Raw genomic sequence first — 16,306 nt, 5'->3', positions numbered from 1 at the left:
TTAAGGTTTCTGTAGCTGCAACAAAACACCATGATCAAAAAGCAAGTCGGGGAGGAAAGGGTTTATTTGACCTGGGAGATAAGCCTACCTGAGAGTCTAAATTCAAGAATGTGATGATCAGTATGGAAGAGGAAATGCTGGCCACATAGCACACAGCCATCACTGTTGCAGTAACACCAGGAACTGGGTGCTGCATTCCAATGCAAAAGATTGGTGTTGCAGAGGCTCCTTGCTCAGGATGGAGTTTTAACTGCTTCTCAGCAACTGAAGGTTTCTCCTGACCCTTGGTCCTCCCCACCAGCTCACTTCACAGCTGCACATCTTGGCTATGGTGAAGTTAGAATTCCTCTAAAGCTGTCTATTTCTAGGCTACCCAGAGGTCACGAGGTCAGCTATAAGCAGACTCATCCATTCATCTAAACAAAGTGCTCTTCTCTTTTTCTGCAATGCTGGGAGTTGAATTCAGGACCTTCTGCTTGCTAAACTACTCTGCTACTAAGCTATGCCTCAAGTCCAAACAATATCTTGAACAATATCTGCATTCTAGCTCTGCGGGGAAAGCAATGAATAGGATACAGTCCATGTTACATCGAACTTTCTGTCTTGCAGACAGTAACTAGATAATTGGACAATTAGGATTTCTTATACCTATTTGTGATCTAATGAGCTACTGGATTATGAGAAAGTCTTTCAAGTAATGGCCCGGCTTGATTTGGGGCACCAGCAAAAATTGTTCTTGAGAGCTGTTCCACCAATTCTAAGACGCCATCACCTGAAACACACACCGTCATTGTATGTACCACTAAGAAAGGAAAAATTCCCTCCAACTAAATATTACACATTACACACTAGGACTCAGAATATCTCATTTGCTTTATTTGACTTCGATTTTTATTAAATATCATTGTATGCACAACCAGGAGAAATCTGAGAGTGGGAGATCAGTTCTTCAGTTCTTTTTTTTTCTTTTACTGAAAATAGATTTTTTTTCATGCAATGTATTCTGATTATGGTTTCCCCTTCCCTAATTCCTCCCAGTTCCTCTCCTTTCCTCCACCATTCGATCCATACCCTTTCTGTCTCTCCATAGAAAATGAACAGGCATCTAAAGAAGAAGAATAAATTAAAATCAGATAAAACAAAAAATCAGAATAGAAAAAAAGAAACAGAAAAAAGAGCCAAATAAGAAACACAATAAATACAATCACAGAGAGAGAGAGAGAGAGAGAGAGAGAGAGAGAGAGAGAGAGAGAGAGAGAGAGAGAGAGAGAGAGAGCCACACAGTGGGGGAATCCCATAAAAACACCAAATCAGAAGCCATGATATGTACTCAAAGGACCTGAAGGGGCAGGGGGCGGGGGGAAGGTCCAGACACAGCATTATGAGATGCCAGCCACTGAATTCATTTTGTGTTGTCCGTCTACTGATGGGAATGAGGCCTGCCCTTAGTGTGATTTGTATACCCAGTAAAACTCTATTAGGGAAAACTAAACTATCCCTTTGCAAGCAGTTACCAGTTGGAGGTAGTTGTTGCATTAGGGGTGGAGGTGTGTGTCTACTTCTTCTCGCAGCTCTAGGGCCTCTTCTAGTGTAGACACACGCAGTCAGTCCCTGTGTATGTTGCCTAAGTCTCCGTTACTTCATTATGTGCATCAGTCCTGTTGTGTTTGGAAAGTCTTGTTTTCTTTTTCTTGCTGTCCTCCATCCCCTCTGACTTTTGCACTCTTTCTGCTTCCTCCTCCACAGAGTTCCGTAAGTCCTATGGGGAGGCATTTGATGAAGACCCCATTTAGGGCTGAGTATTCCAAGGTCTCTCACTTTCTGCACTTTGTCTGGCTGTCAGTTTCTGTATGTGTCCCCATCTGCTGCAGGAGGAAGCTTCTCTGATGATGGCTGAGTAAGGCATTACGGATCTATGAGGATAGCAGAATGTTGTTAGGAGTCAGTTTATTGCTACAGTGCTTTATTAGACCAGTAGTGCTTCAGTTTTCCCCTAGGTCCATGGTCTATCTAGTCTCAGGTTCTTGACCACCCAAGCAGTGTCAAGTATGGATTCCATCTCTTGGACTGGGCCTTAAATCAAATCAAATAGTGGTCGGTTACTCCCGTAAACTCTAAACCACCATTGCACCAGTGTGTCTTGTAGGCAGCTCCCCATTGTAAAGGCTTTTTAGCTAGGTTGGTGTCTACCTTTCTCCTTTGGTAGCATGCAGAGTACTTTCGAGTACCATGAACACTAGTCTTTGTGTTCAATGAGTTGTGTAGATGCTGTCTTCACTAACAGGACCTTACCATCAGTTTATAGTGAGTAACGAACAGCCTTAGCCATAGCCTGGATTGTTTGGGGGTTCCCATTGGACCCCTTTGGCCAACAACTTGATTAGATGGAACCCATTCTCAGTACTGGAAGGTTCATTTGACAGAAAGAGATGTCCAGCTGAAGCTCTGTCTCCTCCATTATTTGGTGATTTCATTTAGATCACCTTCATACACGTATATACTTTAAGAAGATCTAAAAAAAATCATCCTGAGTGAGGTAACCCAGACTCAGAAAGACAAACATGGAATGTACTCACTCATAGGAGGATACTACATGTAAAACAAAGATGACTAGACTGCTACTCACAACTCCAGGGAGGCTACCTAGAAAACAGGACCCCAAGAAAGACACAGGGATCACCCAATGACAGAGAAATGGATGAGATCTATATGAACAACCTGGACGTGAGTGGGGGTAATGAAGGGCAAGGGTCGAGGGAAAGAGAGCTTAGGGGAGCGGGAGATCCCAGCTGGATCAAGAACAGAAAGGGAGAACAAGGAATAGGAGACCATGATAAATGAAGACCACATGAGAATAGGAATAAGCAAAGTGCTAGAGAGGTCCACAGAAATCCACAAAGATACCTCCACAATAGACTACTGGCAATGGTCAAGAGAAAGCCCAAACTGACCTACTCTGGTTATAGGATGGCCAAACACCCTAATTGTCGTGCTAGAAACATTATCCAATGACTGAGGAAACCGGATGCAGAGATCCATGGCCAGGCCCCAAGTGGAGCTCCAGGAGTCCAATTGGCGAGAAAGAGGAGGCTTTGTATGAGCGAGAATTGAGACTAAGGTTGGAAAAAGCACAGGGACAAATAACCAAACAAATGGAAACACATGAACTATGAACCAATAGCTGAGGAGCCCCCAATTGGATCAGGTCCTCTGGATAAGTGAGACAGTTGATTAGCTTGAACTGTTTGGGAGGCCCCCAGGCAGTGGGACTGGGACCTGTCCTTAGTGCATGAGCTGGCTGGAACCTAGGGCTTATACAGGGGACACTTGGCTCCGCCTGGGAGGAGGGGCCTGGACCTGCCTGGACTGAATCTACCAGGTTGAACTCAATCCCCAGGGGAGTCTTTGCCCTGGAGGAGATAGGAATGGGGGGTGGGCTGGGGGGAAGGCGGGGTGGGGATGAGAGGGGGGAGGACAAGGGAATCCATGGCTGATATGTAAAATTAAATTAAATTATAAAATAAAATAGAAAAGAAGCTTCTACTGTATTCAGATTTCATACAACCCCTCAAATGGCTCTTAGTTTTATTTTTTACACTATAACCCCCTCTCTTATCTCCCCTCTTTCCTCCCCTCCCTGTTTAATTCTCCCATTCCATTCCCACCCCTCCTCATCCATCCATATCTGTCTATTCTATTTCTCCTTCCTGGGGAGATCTATCCCTCCCCCTTAGTCCCCTACTCTATACCTAACACTTGTGGCTACATGAATTGTAGCTTATTTAACCAAGACTTAACAGTTAACACACAGATATAAGTGAACACCTACCAAATTTGTCTTTCTGGGTCTGGGTTATCCCTTTCAGGATAATATTTTCTAGTACCATCCATTTACCTGTAAATTTCATAGTATCATTTATTAATGATTGAGTGATATTCCATTGTGTAAATGTTGCACATTTTGTTTAGCCATTTACAGAAATCTAGGTTGTTTCCAGTTTCTGGCTATTTATAAAGCAGAATGAACATGGTTAAGTAAGTTCCCCTGTAGTAAGATGAGTTATTCTCTGGATATATGCCCAAGATATACCTGGATCTTGAGGTAGATTGATTACCAGCTTCCTGAGGAACTGTCACATTGATTTCCACAGTGGCTGTACAAGTTCTGTTTTCTTCATTTCATTCTACTTTTTGTTTATATTTTATAGATTTTTTAATATTTTTATAGATTTCATTAATAGATTTATTCATATCCTTTTAAAAGACCTATTATATTCATAATAGCTATTTTGAATTCTTTGTGCTTCAGATATATTGCATTTTTCCAGGCCTACTATATAGCAGGGTTGCTGGGCTGTAGTGAGGACAGATTGTCCTGGCTGTTAGTGGTTGTGTTTTTACGTTGGCATCTAGGCGTCAGGGTTTGGGATGCTTGTAATTTTAGGTGCTGCCGTTTGGTCTTGTCTTTGCTGGTAATGCCTTTGTGCGTTGGCAGCTGAGACAAAGGGATGGGGTGGTGGAAGTCTGTAGGAGAAGATCTGGGTGATGTGCTGGGAAGGGGGTCAGAGAGCAAAGATAGGTTCTTAAGGAATTCCTAGAATCTCTTTATACTGAGTGCATCTATTACTTTCATCACAGAATGGTTAATGTTGATGCTTTTTCCACACGATATCCTTTTCTTCACCATTAAGAGTGCTGTGATGTGATATTTCTGAAAAGAGTCCATAAAAGAACTGAAAGCTATTGGGACTGTGTTGTAAGCCAAATGTGCAATTATGCCCGAATAACCTCTTTCTGACTTTGGCTTGGAGAATGTTGCTTAATAGGTCTGATCCGCCACCCCTTACTTCCCCACCACAATCGTTTACTTCTCAGGACGTACGAGAGTGAGCCTCTTTGTCTTCAGGATTCGCAGCCAAACCGCCAGCCGCATTCTGCATGTTGTGATGAATGCTTCCACAGCTGATGTGGGCATAGACACAAATGAACAAGAGCAACAGCATCCCGACAGCTGCCAGATAACAGCCCACACCAATGGATGCACCCAGACTGAGGTACCCCAATTCAGAGTTGTCACCATGTAGACAGTATATTTGAAAACAAAACATGGTGGTTTCTAAGATGAGATCATATAGATGAGTAAAAACCAGACAAATGAGAAAGGGGGTGAGAGGGGGCGTGTGGAAGAGAGGGGGACATCATTGCACAGGCCCGAGGTGACAGAGTGTGGTGCCTTTCAGGAGACTTCGAATCTTGGCTCTATATACATGTTTATTGATGCACTATTTACAGTAGCTAAGAAGTGGAACCAACCTAGACATCCATCAATAGATGAATTAATAAAGGAAACTTGGGGTATAGACAAAAAGGAGTTTTATTCAGCCATAAAAAATTGAAATTATAACATTTGTCAGAGAATTAACAAAACTAGAAATTATTTTGCTACATGAAATAAGACAGACTACTAATACTGCACATCTTCTCTTAGCTGTGGAGCCTGGATTTATAGATATGAAACTAGAAAGAGGACCATTAAAGGGAGAAAGAGATATTAATAGGAGAAGAGCAATAGAATGCATGTGAAATGGAAGCAGAATAGAGAACACTAGAGTCAGAGTATCACTGGATCTGAGGGATGGAGATGGGTAGAAAGAGGGAATGGAGGTGTTCGCAGCCGCCGCTCCCTCACGCCAGCGCTGCCTCTCTCTTGCAGAGCTCCAGCCGAAAGAGAAGGGGGGGTAAGTAAGGAGGTGCCCATACCATGGCTCGTACAAAGCAGACTGCCCGCAAATCCACCGTTGGTAAAGCACCCAGGAAACAACTGGCTACTAAAGCCGCCCGCAAGAGTGCGCCTTCTACTGGAGGGGTGAAGAAACCTCATCGTTACAGGCCTGGTACTGTGGCACTCCGTGAAATCAGACGTTATCAGAAGTCCACTGAACTTCTGATTCGCAAGCTCCCCTTCCAGCGTCTGGTGCGAGAAATTGCTCAGGACTTCAAAACAGATCTGCGCTTCCAGAGTGCAGCTATTGGTGCTTTGCAGGAGGCAAGTGAGACCTATCTGGTTGGCCTTTTGGAAGATACCATCCTGTGTGCTATCCATGCCAAACGTGTAACAATTATGCCAAAAGATATCCAGCTAGCACGCCGCATATGCGGAGAACGTGCTTAAGAGTCCACTATGAGGGGAAACATTTCATTCTCAAATTTTTTTTTCCTCTTCTTCTTGTTATCAGTAGTTCTGAATGTTAGATATTTTTTCCATGGGGTCAAAAGGTACCTAAGTATATGATTGCGAGTGGAAAAATAGGGGATAGAAATCAGGTATTGGCAGTTTTTCCATTTTCACTTGTGTGTGAATTTTTAATATAAATGCAAGATGTAAAGCATTAATGCAAGCAAAATGTTTCAGTGAACACATTTCAACAGTTCAACTTTATAACAATTATAAATAAACCTGTTAAAATTTTCTGGACAATGCCAGCATTTGGATTTTTTTAAAATAAGTAAATTTCTTATTGATGGCAACTAAATGGTGTTTGTAGCATTTTTATCATACAGTAGATTCCATCCATTCACTATACTTTTCTAACTGAATTATCCTACATGCAAGTACATGTTTTTAATGTTGTCTGTCTTCTGTGCTGTTCTTGTAAGTTTGCTATTAAAATACATTAAACTATAAAAAAAAAGAGGGAATGGAGGAAGAGGTACAAAAACAAATGCCAATTAAAAACATCACCACATATAAAATTAAAATGTTGGAGCTAATAAAAGGAGTTTATGTGGTCTCCATACATGAATGACAAAAGTTTGAGGTAATGGTCATGCTTGTTATATGACATACATATGTTGAAACATCACACTGTACCCTGTAACATATGCATTATGTGTCAGTTAAAACCAACAGCAGAAGTTGGAGAGACAACTCATCAATAAAATCGTGCACTGTTCTAAAGGACTGAGTTTGATTCCAGCAGCCTAATGAGTGGCTTACAACCTCCTGTAACTCAAGCTCCAAGGGATCTGCTGCCCTCTTTTGGCCTCCGTGAGCACCTGCACTTATATGCATATACCTGCACGTAAGACAACCACATATATATGCAATTAAAAAGAAAAACCAAACAGCAAAAGTCAATGTGTCTGTCACACAAGAATAGAGTTAAGACAGCCAGGGATACGGGTAAGAACGCCTTTAAGTCTTGTGATGACTGTGGAATTTTATTCCTGAAGCTTGGAAAGGACTTTCAGCAAACAGTGACCAAGAAAGAGTGAAGTACAGATCCACTGAAGGGACAGGTCTGGAGAAAGGACTGGGTGAGAGTGAGGATGATGGAGGGTCAACCAAAGGCTATGGCAGCCACACACTTAAGCTGTGAAATTGGAATGCATGGCTGGACTGGTGGTGACTGAAAGAGAGAGGCACTGAGGACAATTCTCTGGAAGGCTTTTACATTCAGGTTCCATGTCCTGAGGCAGCAGACACTGCATCAAGACCAGAGTTAGACATGGGTATTGCACAAATTGCTAATTTATCATATAATAATAAAAAAAAACTCGATACCAGATATTGGGGTAAATGCTGAAAGATCAGAGAGACAAAGGAACAAGCCACTGCCACATCTCACCTCACCAATTCTATCAATCCTCTGACTGAAATCCTCTGAGTCCTCACCTGAAAGGATCCAGCCAAAAAAGCCTCTAGCTGGAAGGGATGCTTCTGCTAAAAAGCCTTTAGTTCCTGTCTCCTCACGCCTTATATACCTTTCTCCCCCCAGCCATCACTTCCTGGGATTATAAACATGTGTGCTTCCCAGTACAGGGATTAAAGGTGTGTGCCACCACTGTCTGGCTCTGTTTTTTCTCCTAGACTGAGTCAATCTCATGTAGTCCAGGGTGGCTTTGAACTCACAGAGATCCTGGATCTCTGCTTCCCGAGTGCTAGGATTAAAGGTGTGTGCCACCACTGCCGGGCTTCTATGTCTAATCTAGTGGCTTGTTCTGTTCTCTGATCTTCAGGTAAATTTTATTAGGGTGCACAATATGTCACCACACACAAGGACAGCACTGTCTCACTTCAGCCAAGTTTCATCTGAGGTTCTGAGACATCTGATGGTGGTGCTTCATGGAAAGAAAGATGGGCAGGCCTGAAGCTCAGAGCAAAGGTGTGGAATGGAGGAGCACATCTAAATGTTACCAGAGCATAACTGGTAAGTGAAGTGAGATGTATACAGTTTCTCCAGCACCTCCCTGGGAGATGAGCTAGAGGGAGACATATGGAGGCCCAAGGCTCTGTCTTGCTGCAGCACCTAGAGCTGGATGGAGGATGTTAAATCATCGGCAGAGCTGGAAGCAACAGCCACAGAAAGCAAGAAGCCAGAAGAGCAAGGATTGAACATTGCCTATCGTCTCCCCGATGGCTCCTCAAGAGTCAATCCCTGACCCCGCAGGAACTCCTTACAAAAATAGCATCCTTCCCACTCCCATGGCACCCTTTGCCTCCTCTAGAAGGTGTTCTGTTTCTAACAAGATTAATTTCATTTTCCTTTATATGGAAGAATATATGCCCACTCATAACCTCTCCGTTTGAATAGCTTTAACTATGTTCTTGGCAAGGTCATTAATTAGAGTCCTATTTATAATACTACTCAGTGCTCCTGGGGGAAGAAAAAAGACAACAAGGACTAAGGAAGAGAAAAAAGCAGTCTGCGGGGCCACCTGTCCATGGCATTTCTTGAGGATTTCTGCTCCATGCAATTCAGTGTTTGACAGGAAAGTAAGAGGATCAGAGAGGCTAAACGATCCGGGCAAAGTCACTTAGATAAGGTCTTTTACTTGTAGAACTCAGGGCTTCCAACTTTGATCTACCTGCTGGACGTTTCCCTCTGGTCACTCCCTTGCAGGAAGCTCACAAGTACCTTTGAGATGCAAGCAAATTCTCTGAGAAAGAAGACTCCAGTAATGGTTAACAGCAGAAGTGTAAACATGACCCTGATGGATGACCCCCATGAATAAATTTGTTCTCTTTTCCTCCTTTAATTATATTGGCAGGTTGGGTTCTGGTAGAAATAGCTGTGGCGTGATGGATGTATTGGTGGCAATTACGTGTGAGAAGGCTTCTCTGATAGGTCCGTTTTAATGGGAACACCAGGCAGTGACTTTAACAAGGACAGACCCATTTGTTTCTCTGCCTCACTTGTTAGCTCTCCTCAGATCAGGAGGAAACTGCTGTCTAGTGTGGCTCAGATTCCCTTCAGAATAAAAACAGGGTCTTCACAAATCTCATTACAGTGCCTCGGGGGTAAAGCGTAGGGAACAAGGGCTGCCTGAGGTCACTGAAGAATTGTACCACCCATCTCTGCTACCTGGGGGGGGAGTGCTGCTCTGTGCTAAACATTCTGGAAATTAATGAATAGCACATATTCCTAAAAGGAGTCTAAGGGAGCCGGTTCCAGGCTGTCTTGCCCACCAGGCAGGGAAGTGTTATGATCAGAGAAGATGGCTTTGGTCCATGAAGCTGCTTTGGGGGAGAGATGGAAGGTAACATGTTCAGGGTGACATGTTCAGGGAAAAAAGGAACAGCAAGGGTGACCTTCACATAGGTCAACAATACTGAGGCTTATTGGACTTCTCCAAAACGAGGCTTTTGTTTGTTTTCTGTGGCACCCTTGGCACCACATGACAGGGATTGATATGACAAAATGTGACATATTTAGAGGTTCTTTTGCCTATGCTCAATACAGGACCCTTTGGATTTGGAGAGAACATTTAAAATGAACCTGAGGTGGGCATCACCTGAATGTATCCTCTATCTACATCTGCCTCAGGATCGTTTTTCTTCTGTGTTTGAGACAGAGTGTCAATCCCAAGGTCTTTCTGCCACTGGGATTATAGACATGGGCCACCATCCTTAATCTGGAGACCTCTCAAAACTTTCTACCTACTTTTTTGCATCCCTGTTCTTCCAACAAATCTAGGCATAAACACCAAAACGTTTAAGTTAAGAGGAGAAGCTGATGCAGGAGCCTGGTCTCAACCAAAAGATCCCAACTGTTTGTCACCAATTTGGAAATATTGTGATAGAGAATCTTGATTGTCAACCTGATGGGGGCTAGAGTCATCTAGGGACCAGTGGCTCCAGGCAGGTCTGTGAGAGAAATTCCTGGAAGGATTGATTGAGGGGGAAAGACTCAGTGGCTCAGTACTGCCTTTCTGCTTTTGGCTGCCCTGTGTGCTTATCCTTGTCTTTGATGATGGTGGTGGTGGTGGTGGTGGTGATAATGATGATGATGATGCCACCGCCATCTTTGCTGGCACTAAACATCAGATTCTTTGGCCTTTTCACATAGACTGAGGACCCAAAGTTCTTCAGGAATCCTCAGCACCAGAAGGGGACTACTGGGCCATCTAGCTTTGTGAACTGTGGTTCTCATTTTCTTCATTGTATAAACAATCACGGTTAGACTACCTAGCCCTTAGTGTATCACAAGGCATTCCAGGGATGCCCCTTTCATTGTACATATGCACATCATTGGTTCTTTTTCTCTAGAGAACCTGCCTAGTACAGGTACTGAGGTACAGACTTGAAGTGGAAACTGAGCTAGTTTCTCTTCCTGGGCGCATAATCTGTCTTGGAGGAATTCATACCAATGGACACTGAGCACAGGTTCTATGCACCTGCCAGTCTGAAGCAGGTGGCTACAACTAGGAGATCATCATGGGATGTCCGACTATGTCCTCATGGGTCCTTAAATGCACAAAAGTATTCAGAAGAGTTTCATGTGAAAAACACCACCAATACTGTTGGCTGTGGGTGAGAAGACAGACCAGGAGTCAAGCTGTGTGAATAGCCTCCTGAACCTGGAGGAGACCAGAAAACAGATTCACCTTCAAGCCTCCAGAAGGACCATAGCCCAGCTGGCACTTTGTCCCCCTTTGGCCTCCCAAACTCTGAACCTTGAAGAAGACAATGAATCTGTGCTGTTTGAGGCACTGAGTCTACAGTGATTTGTTACAGCAGCCATATTGGAAAATTGTGTACTTTAGATTCTAAATAAAATAGAGAATACAGGCTACAGACACAGCACATAATTTACTATAAAGAAGGATAGGAAAAGAAGCATTTATTTATTAGTTTTTTTTCACTTGTATCTAGTTTTTATATACAAACATCCTCCCTGGTAGAGCCTGGGGCTCCTGTTTCTTTAGTATTTAACACAGAAGGATATTACATAGGGCAGGTGCCCAATAAACAAGAGGTTAGAATTCATGGTGGGTGACAACAAATATGCCCTATATATGTGGTAGAGTCAAGCCACACCAGGTACTAGCCTGGAGATTTTGGGGGTTAGTTGAGGGAAATGCTAACACCTGGAAATAACATGGTTATGTAATCAATGCTATCTTGTTACCCAGTGGCTTGGGATCACTGGATCTCAATGGCAGCATCCGGACTTCTGTGGCAGGAAGGACAGAGCTAGCACAGAAAATGCCCAATGACAAGCTTCCTATTAGTCTGACTCTCGCCTACCTGGTCTGCGGTGGAGCTGGTAGCAGGTAACCAAACCTGACAGCTTTGAGTTTGTGCTCATCTCCTCTTTGTTTGCAAAGGACAGAGCTATGAAGAAAGGAACACTGAGGGGTGGGCAGGAGAGGGGGGACAGACAGTGACACTAGGCTATTTTAAACTTCTGGTAATTGGTTCCAGAATAGTCGGGAATAGACGTGTATTTTATATAATACCCACATCTAAAGAGGATTATTTTCCAAAGGGGAAGAATTATTAGCAAATGCAAAATGTTATAGATAACTTGAGAAAGAATCTTTTGTCTTTTCCATGCATGACTTCACTAGTGCAGACATTTTTTTCTTCAATGTAGGCTGTATGCAACTCAAACTCACTTGAAGGCATTTGTCTGTTAATAACTTTAATGTTAGCTACCAAATGAAGTCATTGTAAGAATTAATGACATTAGGGATTAAGTGTTTAGGATGGTGCCAAGTCCATAGAAAGCAACACTCAGGAGACAGTGGTCATTATGGTTCAGCTGTGATTAACCCTCTTACCCAGAATTCCAACAAGAAAAAGGAAGGTGAGCCTTGCTGTGGAGGCAATGGCACCCCAGAGCTTAAGGACTGGAAGGTGGGATCCAAGTTAAGTTTTCACAGCTTCTCAGCAAAGACAGAAGAAACCAAGTGAATGTACCCCTCAGGGCATCAGGGTGGGAGACAGTCTGATTGCCTGTCCAGATGGTTCCACCAAGCAACCAGTTCAGTCCCTAGTGATGTCAAAGCAAGAAGCCACACAGCTACGACCTGACTGTCCTGGATCTAATCAGCATAAGTCACACAGCCTACAGAGGATGTCCTGATAAAAATTTCTGGATTAAATGAGTGATCTAATGTCCCCCCACTCTACACACGCACGCATGCACGCACGCACGTGTGCGTGCGCGCGCGCGCGCGTACTTCCCATTCTGTAAAGTAAAAGTAATGAGTTTCAATTATCCATAGAGTATCTCAGGACTGTTTACTATTTGGGGGAGAATCCTCTGGAAATCATTGAAAAATAACATAAAGTCAAGCGTGGTGGCACCTATCTGCAGTTCCAGTGCTCAACATGCTGATGCAGGAGAATTCTGAGTTCAAGGTCAGCTTTGTCTTCATGGATAATTCTAAGCTAGCCTGGACAATACAATAAGACATTAGAAGGAGGAGATGAGAGGGGGGATGGAGGGAGGAGGAGGAAGAGAATGAGAAGAAAGGTATTTATAAAGCAAATTGAAACAAGGTGAAACAAAGAAAGGCCCAGCCACCTATACCACAAACCATGGTCCTTGTGAGAGTTGCCAATTACTGAATTACATGTTACCATAGTCTTAGTAGTTTGTGTATTTACTATCTCCCAGTGTCTAGGGGTTAGTAGCCTAGGCCTGACCCCCAGATTCTACCTGTGATGGTGAGCCACTGGGCAGCATGCTCATCATGCTGAGAGAGCCAGCCTCTCTTTCAAGAATGTTTACCTCATTAATTCAGCCTCACCCTGTTTATGAAGTCACAGTCAGACTTAAATCATGTATGCAAAAACAGACACCCTTTCTGGGTTCCTCAAAGCCAATAGAGGTAGTCAAGGGGACTACCTCAATAAAAGACAATGCTACCTAAGTCTGTAGCTACTAGTAGAGCATCACCCACCCTGTATGTATCAACAGTCGGTTTCTTTGTATTGAAGGATAGCTGGGTTGTCTCCAGTTTAGGGTTACAGGCAACACAGTACCACAAGCATTTATAAAGAGGCTTCCGTGTGGACATGTGTAGGTGCTGAGGATTGTAAATGGTGAGTTAGTCTTTGCATGTTTGTTTTAAGGAAAATTCTAAAATGTTTTCCAAAATGATTGGTGTCTACTTTCTACTAAGACAAATGATAAAGCTGCTGTGCCCTACTCTAAAATCCTGGTGCTTTCACTTTTGTGCATTGTATTTCTGACTATATATCTTGGGCCCAACATCAAATAAAATTTTCAATCTCCCAAATACTATTTTGTGAATTTTATCCCAATATTCCAGGCTTTAAGATCTTTAATATCTAATGTCTCTCACCCAATATATTGAGTATGCTTCTGGCTTCATTTTTTTTCTGTGCACTATATCCATGTTTAGTAAAGATTCCTTAATTTGAAGCCCAAGAACAAAACAGGACAAAACCCCAAAGCACTAGAGACAAACTCATCAACTGTAAATAGCTGCCATGCATCTTCTTTCTCGCCTATGTCAGCAGCATTTCCAAAGACTTTCTCGAGTGCAGGACCTCGTTTACACAGAACTTCCATCTAAATCCATCCTTTAAAAATAGAAACCTTTAGCTTCTTCAATCATACTGCTTCAATGTGAGCACACTTTACTTCTTAGTGACAGATGTTTTCTTCTCTCTGTTAATAGAGACAGACCAGGATACTAACAAAATCACTTTATCACAGTATCTCACAGGATTGATGCAAGGCACCAAGTTTTTTAAAACATGGAAGTTACAGGGGGGTGATTGGTGGTGGTGGTGGTGGTGGTGGTGGCGGCGGCGGCGGCGGCGGCGGCGGCGGCAGCAGCAGCAGTAATAGTGTGGTGATAATAGTGATGGTGATGATGATAATGATCTTATTGCTGCTGATTATGTGATTAATGATACTGGTTTGGTCATGGTAGTGATGGTAGCAGTAGTGATGGTGGTGATGGTGATGATGATGTTATTTATGGTGGTAGGGAAAGTGGTATTGGTGATAACATTATTGATAGTGATTATGGTAGTAATGGTGATGTTATTGCTGGTGATGGTGGTGGTGGTAGGGGCAGTGGTGGTGATGTTATTAATGATGATGATGATGGTAGCTGTAGATGTAACCAATTGTCTTATTAAATAAGAAACACAGGACCAATGTAAAAGAGAAAGCCAAGAGGTCAGAGCTCAGAGCTAAAATCTTACCCTTCCTCCTGCGGTGCTCCTAACTCTCCGAAAGAGACATACTTCCTGTGTATATATCTTTAAATAGTCTTTCTGTTCTGCCTTCTCATTGGTTGTAAACCCAAACACATGACTTCCTCTTCACTGCCTGTAAGTACAGCCCTCCAGGTCTTAAAGGCATATGTCTCCAATGCTGGCTGTATCCCTGAACACACAGAGATCTATGGGATTAAAGGCGTGCGCCACCACTGCCATGCTCTTTCTATGGCTCTAATAGCTCTGACCCCTGGGCAACTTTATTAACATACAATTAAAATCACATTTCAGTACAAATCAAATACCACCATAGGTAGCAGTTCTGGTAATGATGATGATGATGATGGAGGTGGTGGTGATTTCAGTTAACATCAGCAGCACAATTACTGTACGTCAAACAATGCTGAGAAACATGACTGTTTCATTTTTATAGTTATATCAGTTTGACCAATGTTCATATTACTCAGTTCACATATAAACTTGAGGAATATGGATGTCCTTTTTTGAAACTATGTATAGCAGCCCGACACTTTAATTTCAATCTCTAGTTTGGGTTGTATCTGAACTCTTAAACAAAAGGGAAATCAGATATTATAAAAAATCAAAGCCAAAGAAAATTTTTGATTAATTTTATAATTCATGGGACATTATAAGGCTTGAGAAGTCTGATTATCTTGCTTTAATTTACTGTATATTGTATTCTTAGGTCATGTATATTTATGCCCTTTTCCATTTTAGCTAACAAAGTATCATAAGTTAAAATAAGAGAATTTAATCCCAGCACTCAGGAGGCAGAGGCAGGCAGATCTCTGAGAGTTTGAGGCCAGCCTGGACTATGAAATGAATTACAGGACAGCCAGAGCTGTTACACAGAGAAACCCTGTCTCAAAAAAAAAACCAAAAACCAAAAACCAAAAACCAAACACCAAAAAAAAAAAAAAAGAAGAAAGAAAGAAAAAGAAGTAGTATCCAAAATTAAATAAATAAATATTTTTATTTCATGGACAATTGCCTTAGTATTCTTCTAATTCTCAAGGAATATTGGGTTTACACTACACTGTGCAAGAAATAAATATAGAATTTAGAGACATAATTGAATGTTGAGAACACAGAGGTGTGATCCCATTGACAATGTTAAGAGGATGGTGCAGCTGAGCTTCAGGAGTCCAGTGGAAGAGAAGAAAGGATTCTATGAGCAAGAGGCATCAAGATCATGATGGGAAAACCTACAGAGACGACCAAATCAAGTTAGTGGGAACTCATGAACTTTAGACCAACAGCTGTGGAGCCTCCATGGGACTAGACTAGGCCCTCTGCATAATAGAGACAGTTGTGTAACTTGGTTTGCTTAAGGGGCCCCTGGCAGTAGGATCAGGATCTGGTGCCTGAGTTCGATGTTTGGAGCCCATTACCTATGGTGGGACACCTTGCACAGCCTTGATGCAGGGAGAGGGGCTTGGACCTGCCCCAACTGAATGTACCAGGCTTTGCTGACTCCCCATGGGAGGCCTTACCTTTTCAGAGGAGGGGATGGGTGGTGGGTTGTTGGGGGTAAGGCTGGTGGGCGGGGGAGCAGGAGGAGGGAAGAGAGGGGAATCTGCTGTTGGTATGTAAATTAAAAAATTCTTAATAAAGAGAAAAAAGAGGATGGTGAAGGTGGGCTGGGAGGGTGGTTCAGGTAGGTGAAGTGCCCACTGTTCAAGTAGGAGGACCTATGTTTGGATCCTTGGTACCTATGTAAAAAGACAGATGTAGCCATGCACACAGGAGGCAGAAAGGAGGATTCCTGGAGCTCACTTGCCAGTCACTCTAGCAAAT

General features: G+C 42.8%; 1 protein-coding gene across 1 annotated transcript; it reads left to right on the top strand.

The window, feature by feature from the left end:
* The first annotated feature begins 5,728 nt into the window (after positions 1-5,728).
* Positions 5,729-6,692, top strand: LOC102913984 (histone H3.3A-like). The gene has a single exon (XM_015990823.3). The coding sequence runs from the start codon at positions 5,762-5,764 to the stop codon at positions 6,170-6,172; it is 411 nt and encodes a 136-aa protein (XP_015846309.1). The 5' UTR covers positions 5,729-5,761; the 3' UTR covers positions 6,173-6,692.
* Positions 6,693-16,306: the final 9,614 nt, after the last annotated feature.

This window comes from Peromyscus maniculatus, chromosome 5 (assembly GCF_049852395.1).
Source record: "Peromyscus maniculatus bairdii isolate BWxNUB_F1_BW_parent chromosome 5, HU_Pman_BW_mat_3.1, whole genome shotgun sequence".
NCBI classification, from domain to species: Eukaryota; Metazoa; Chordata; class Mammalia; order Rodentia; family Cricetidae; genus Peromyscus; species Peromyscus maniculatus.
Note: the sequence above shows the minus strand (reverse complement) of the source record. Positions and strands in the feature narration are given on the sequence as shown.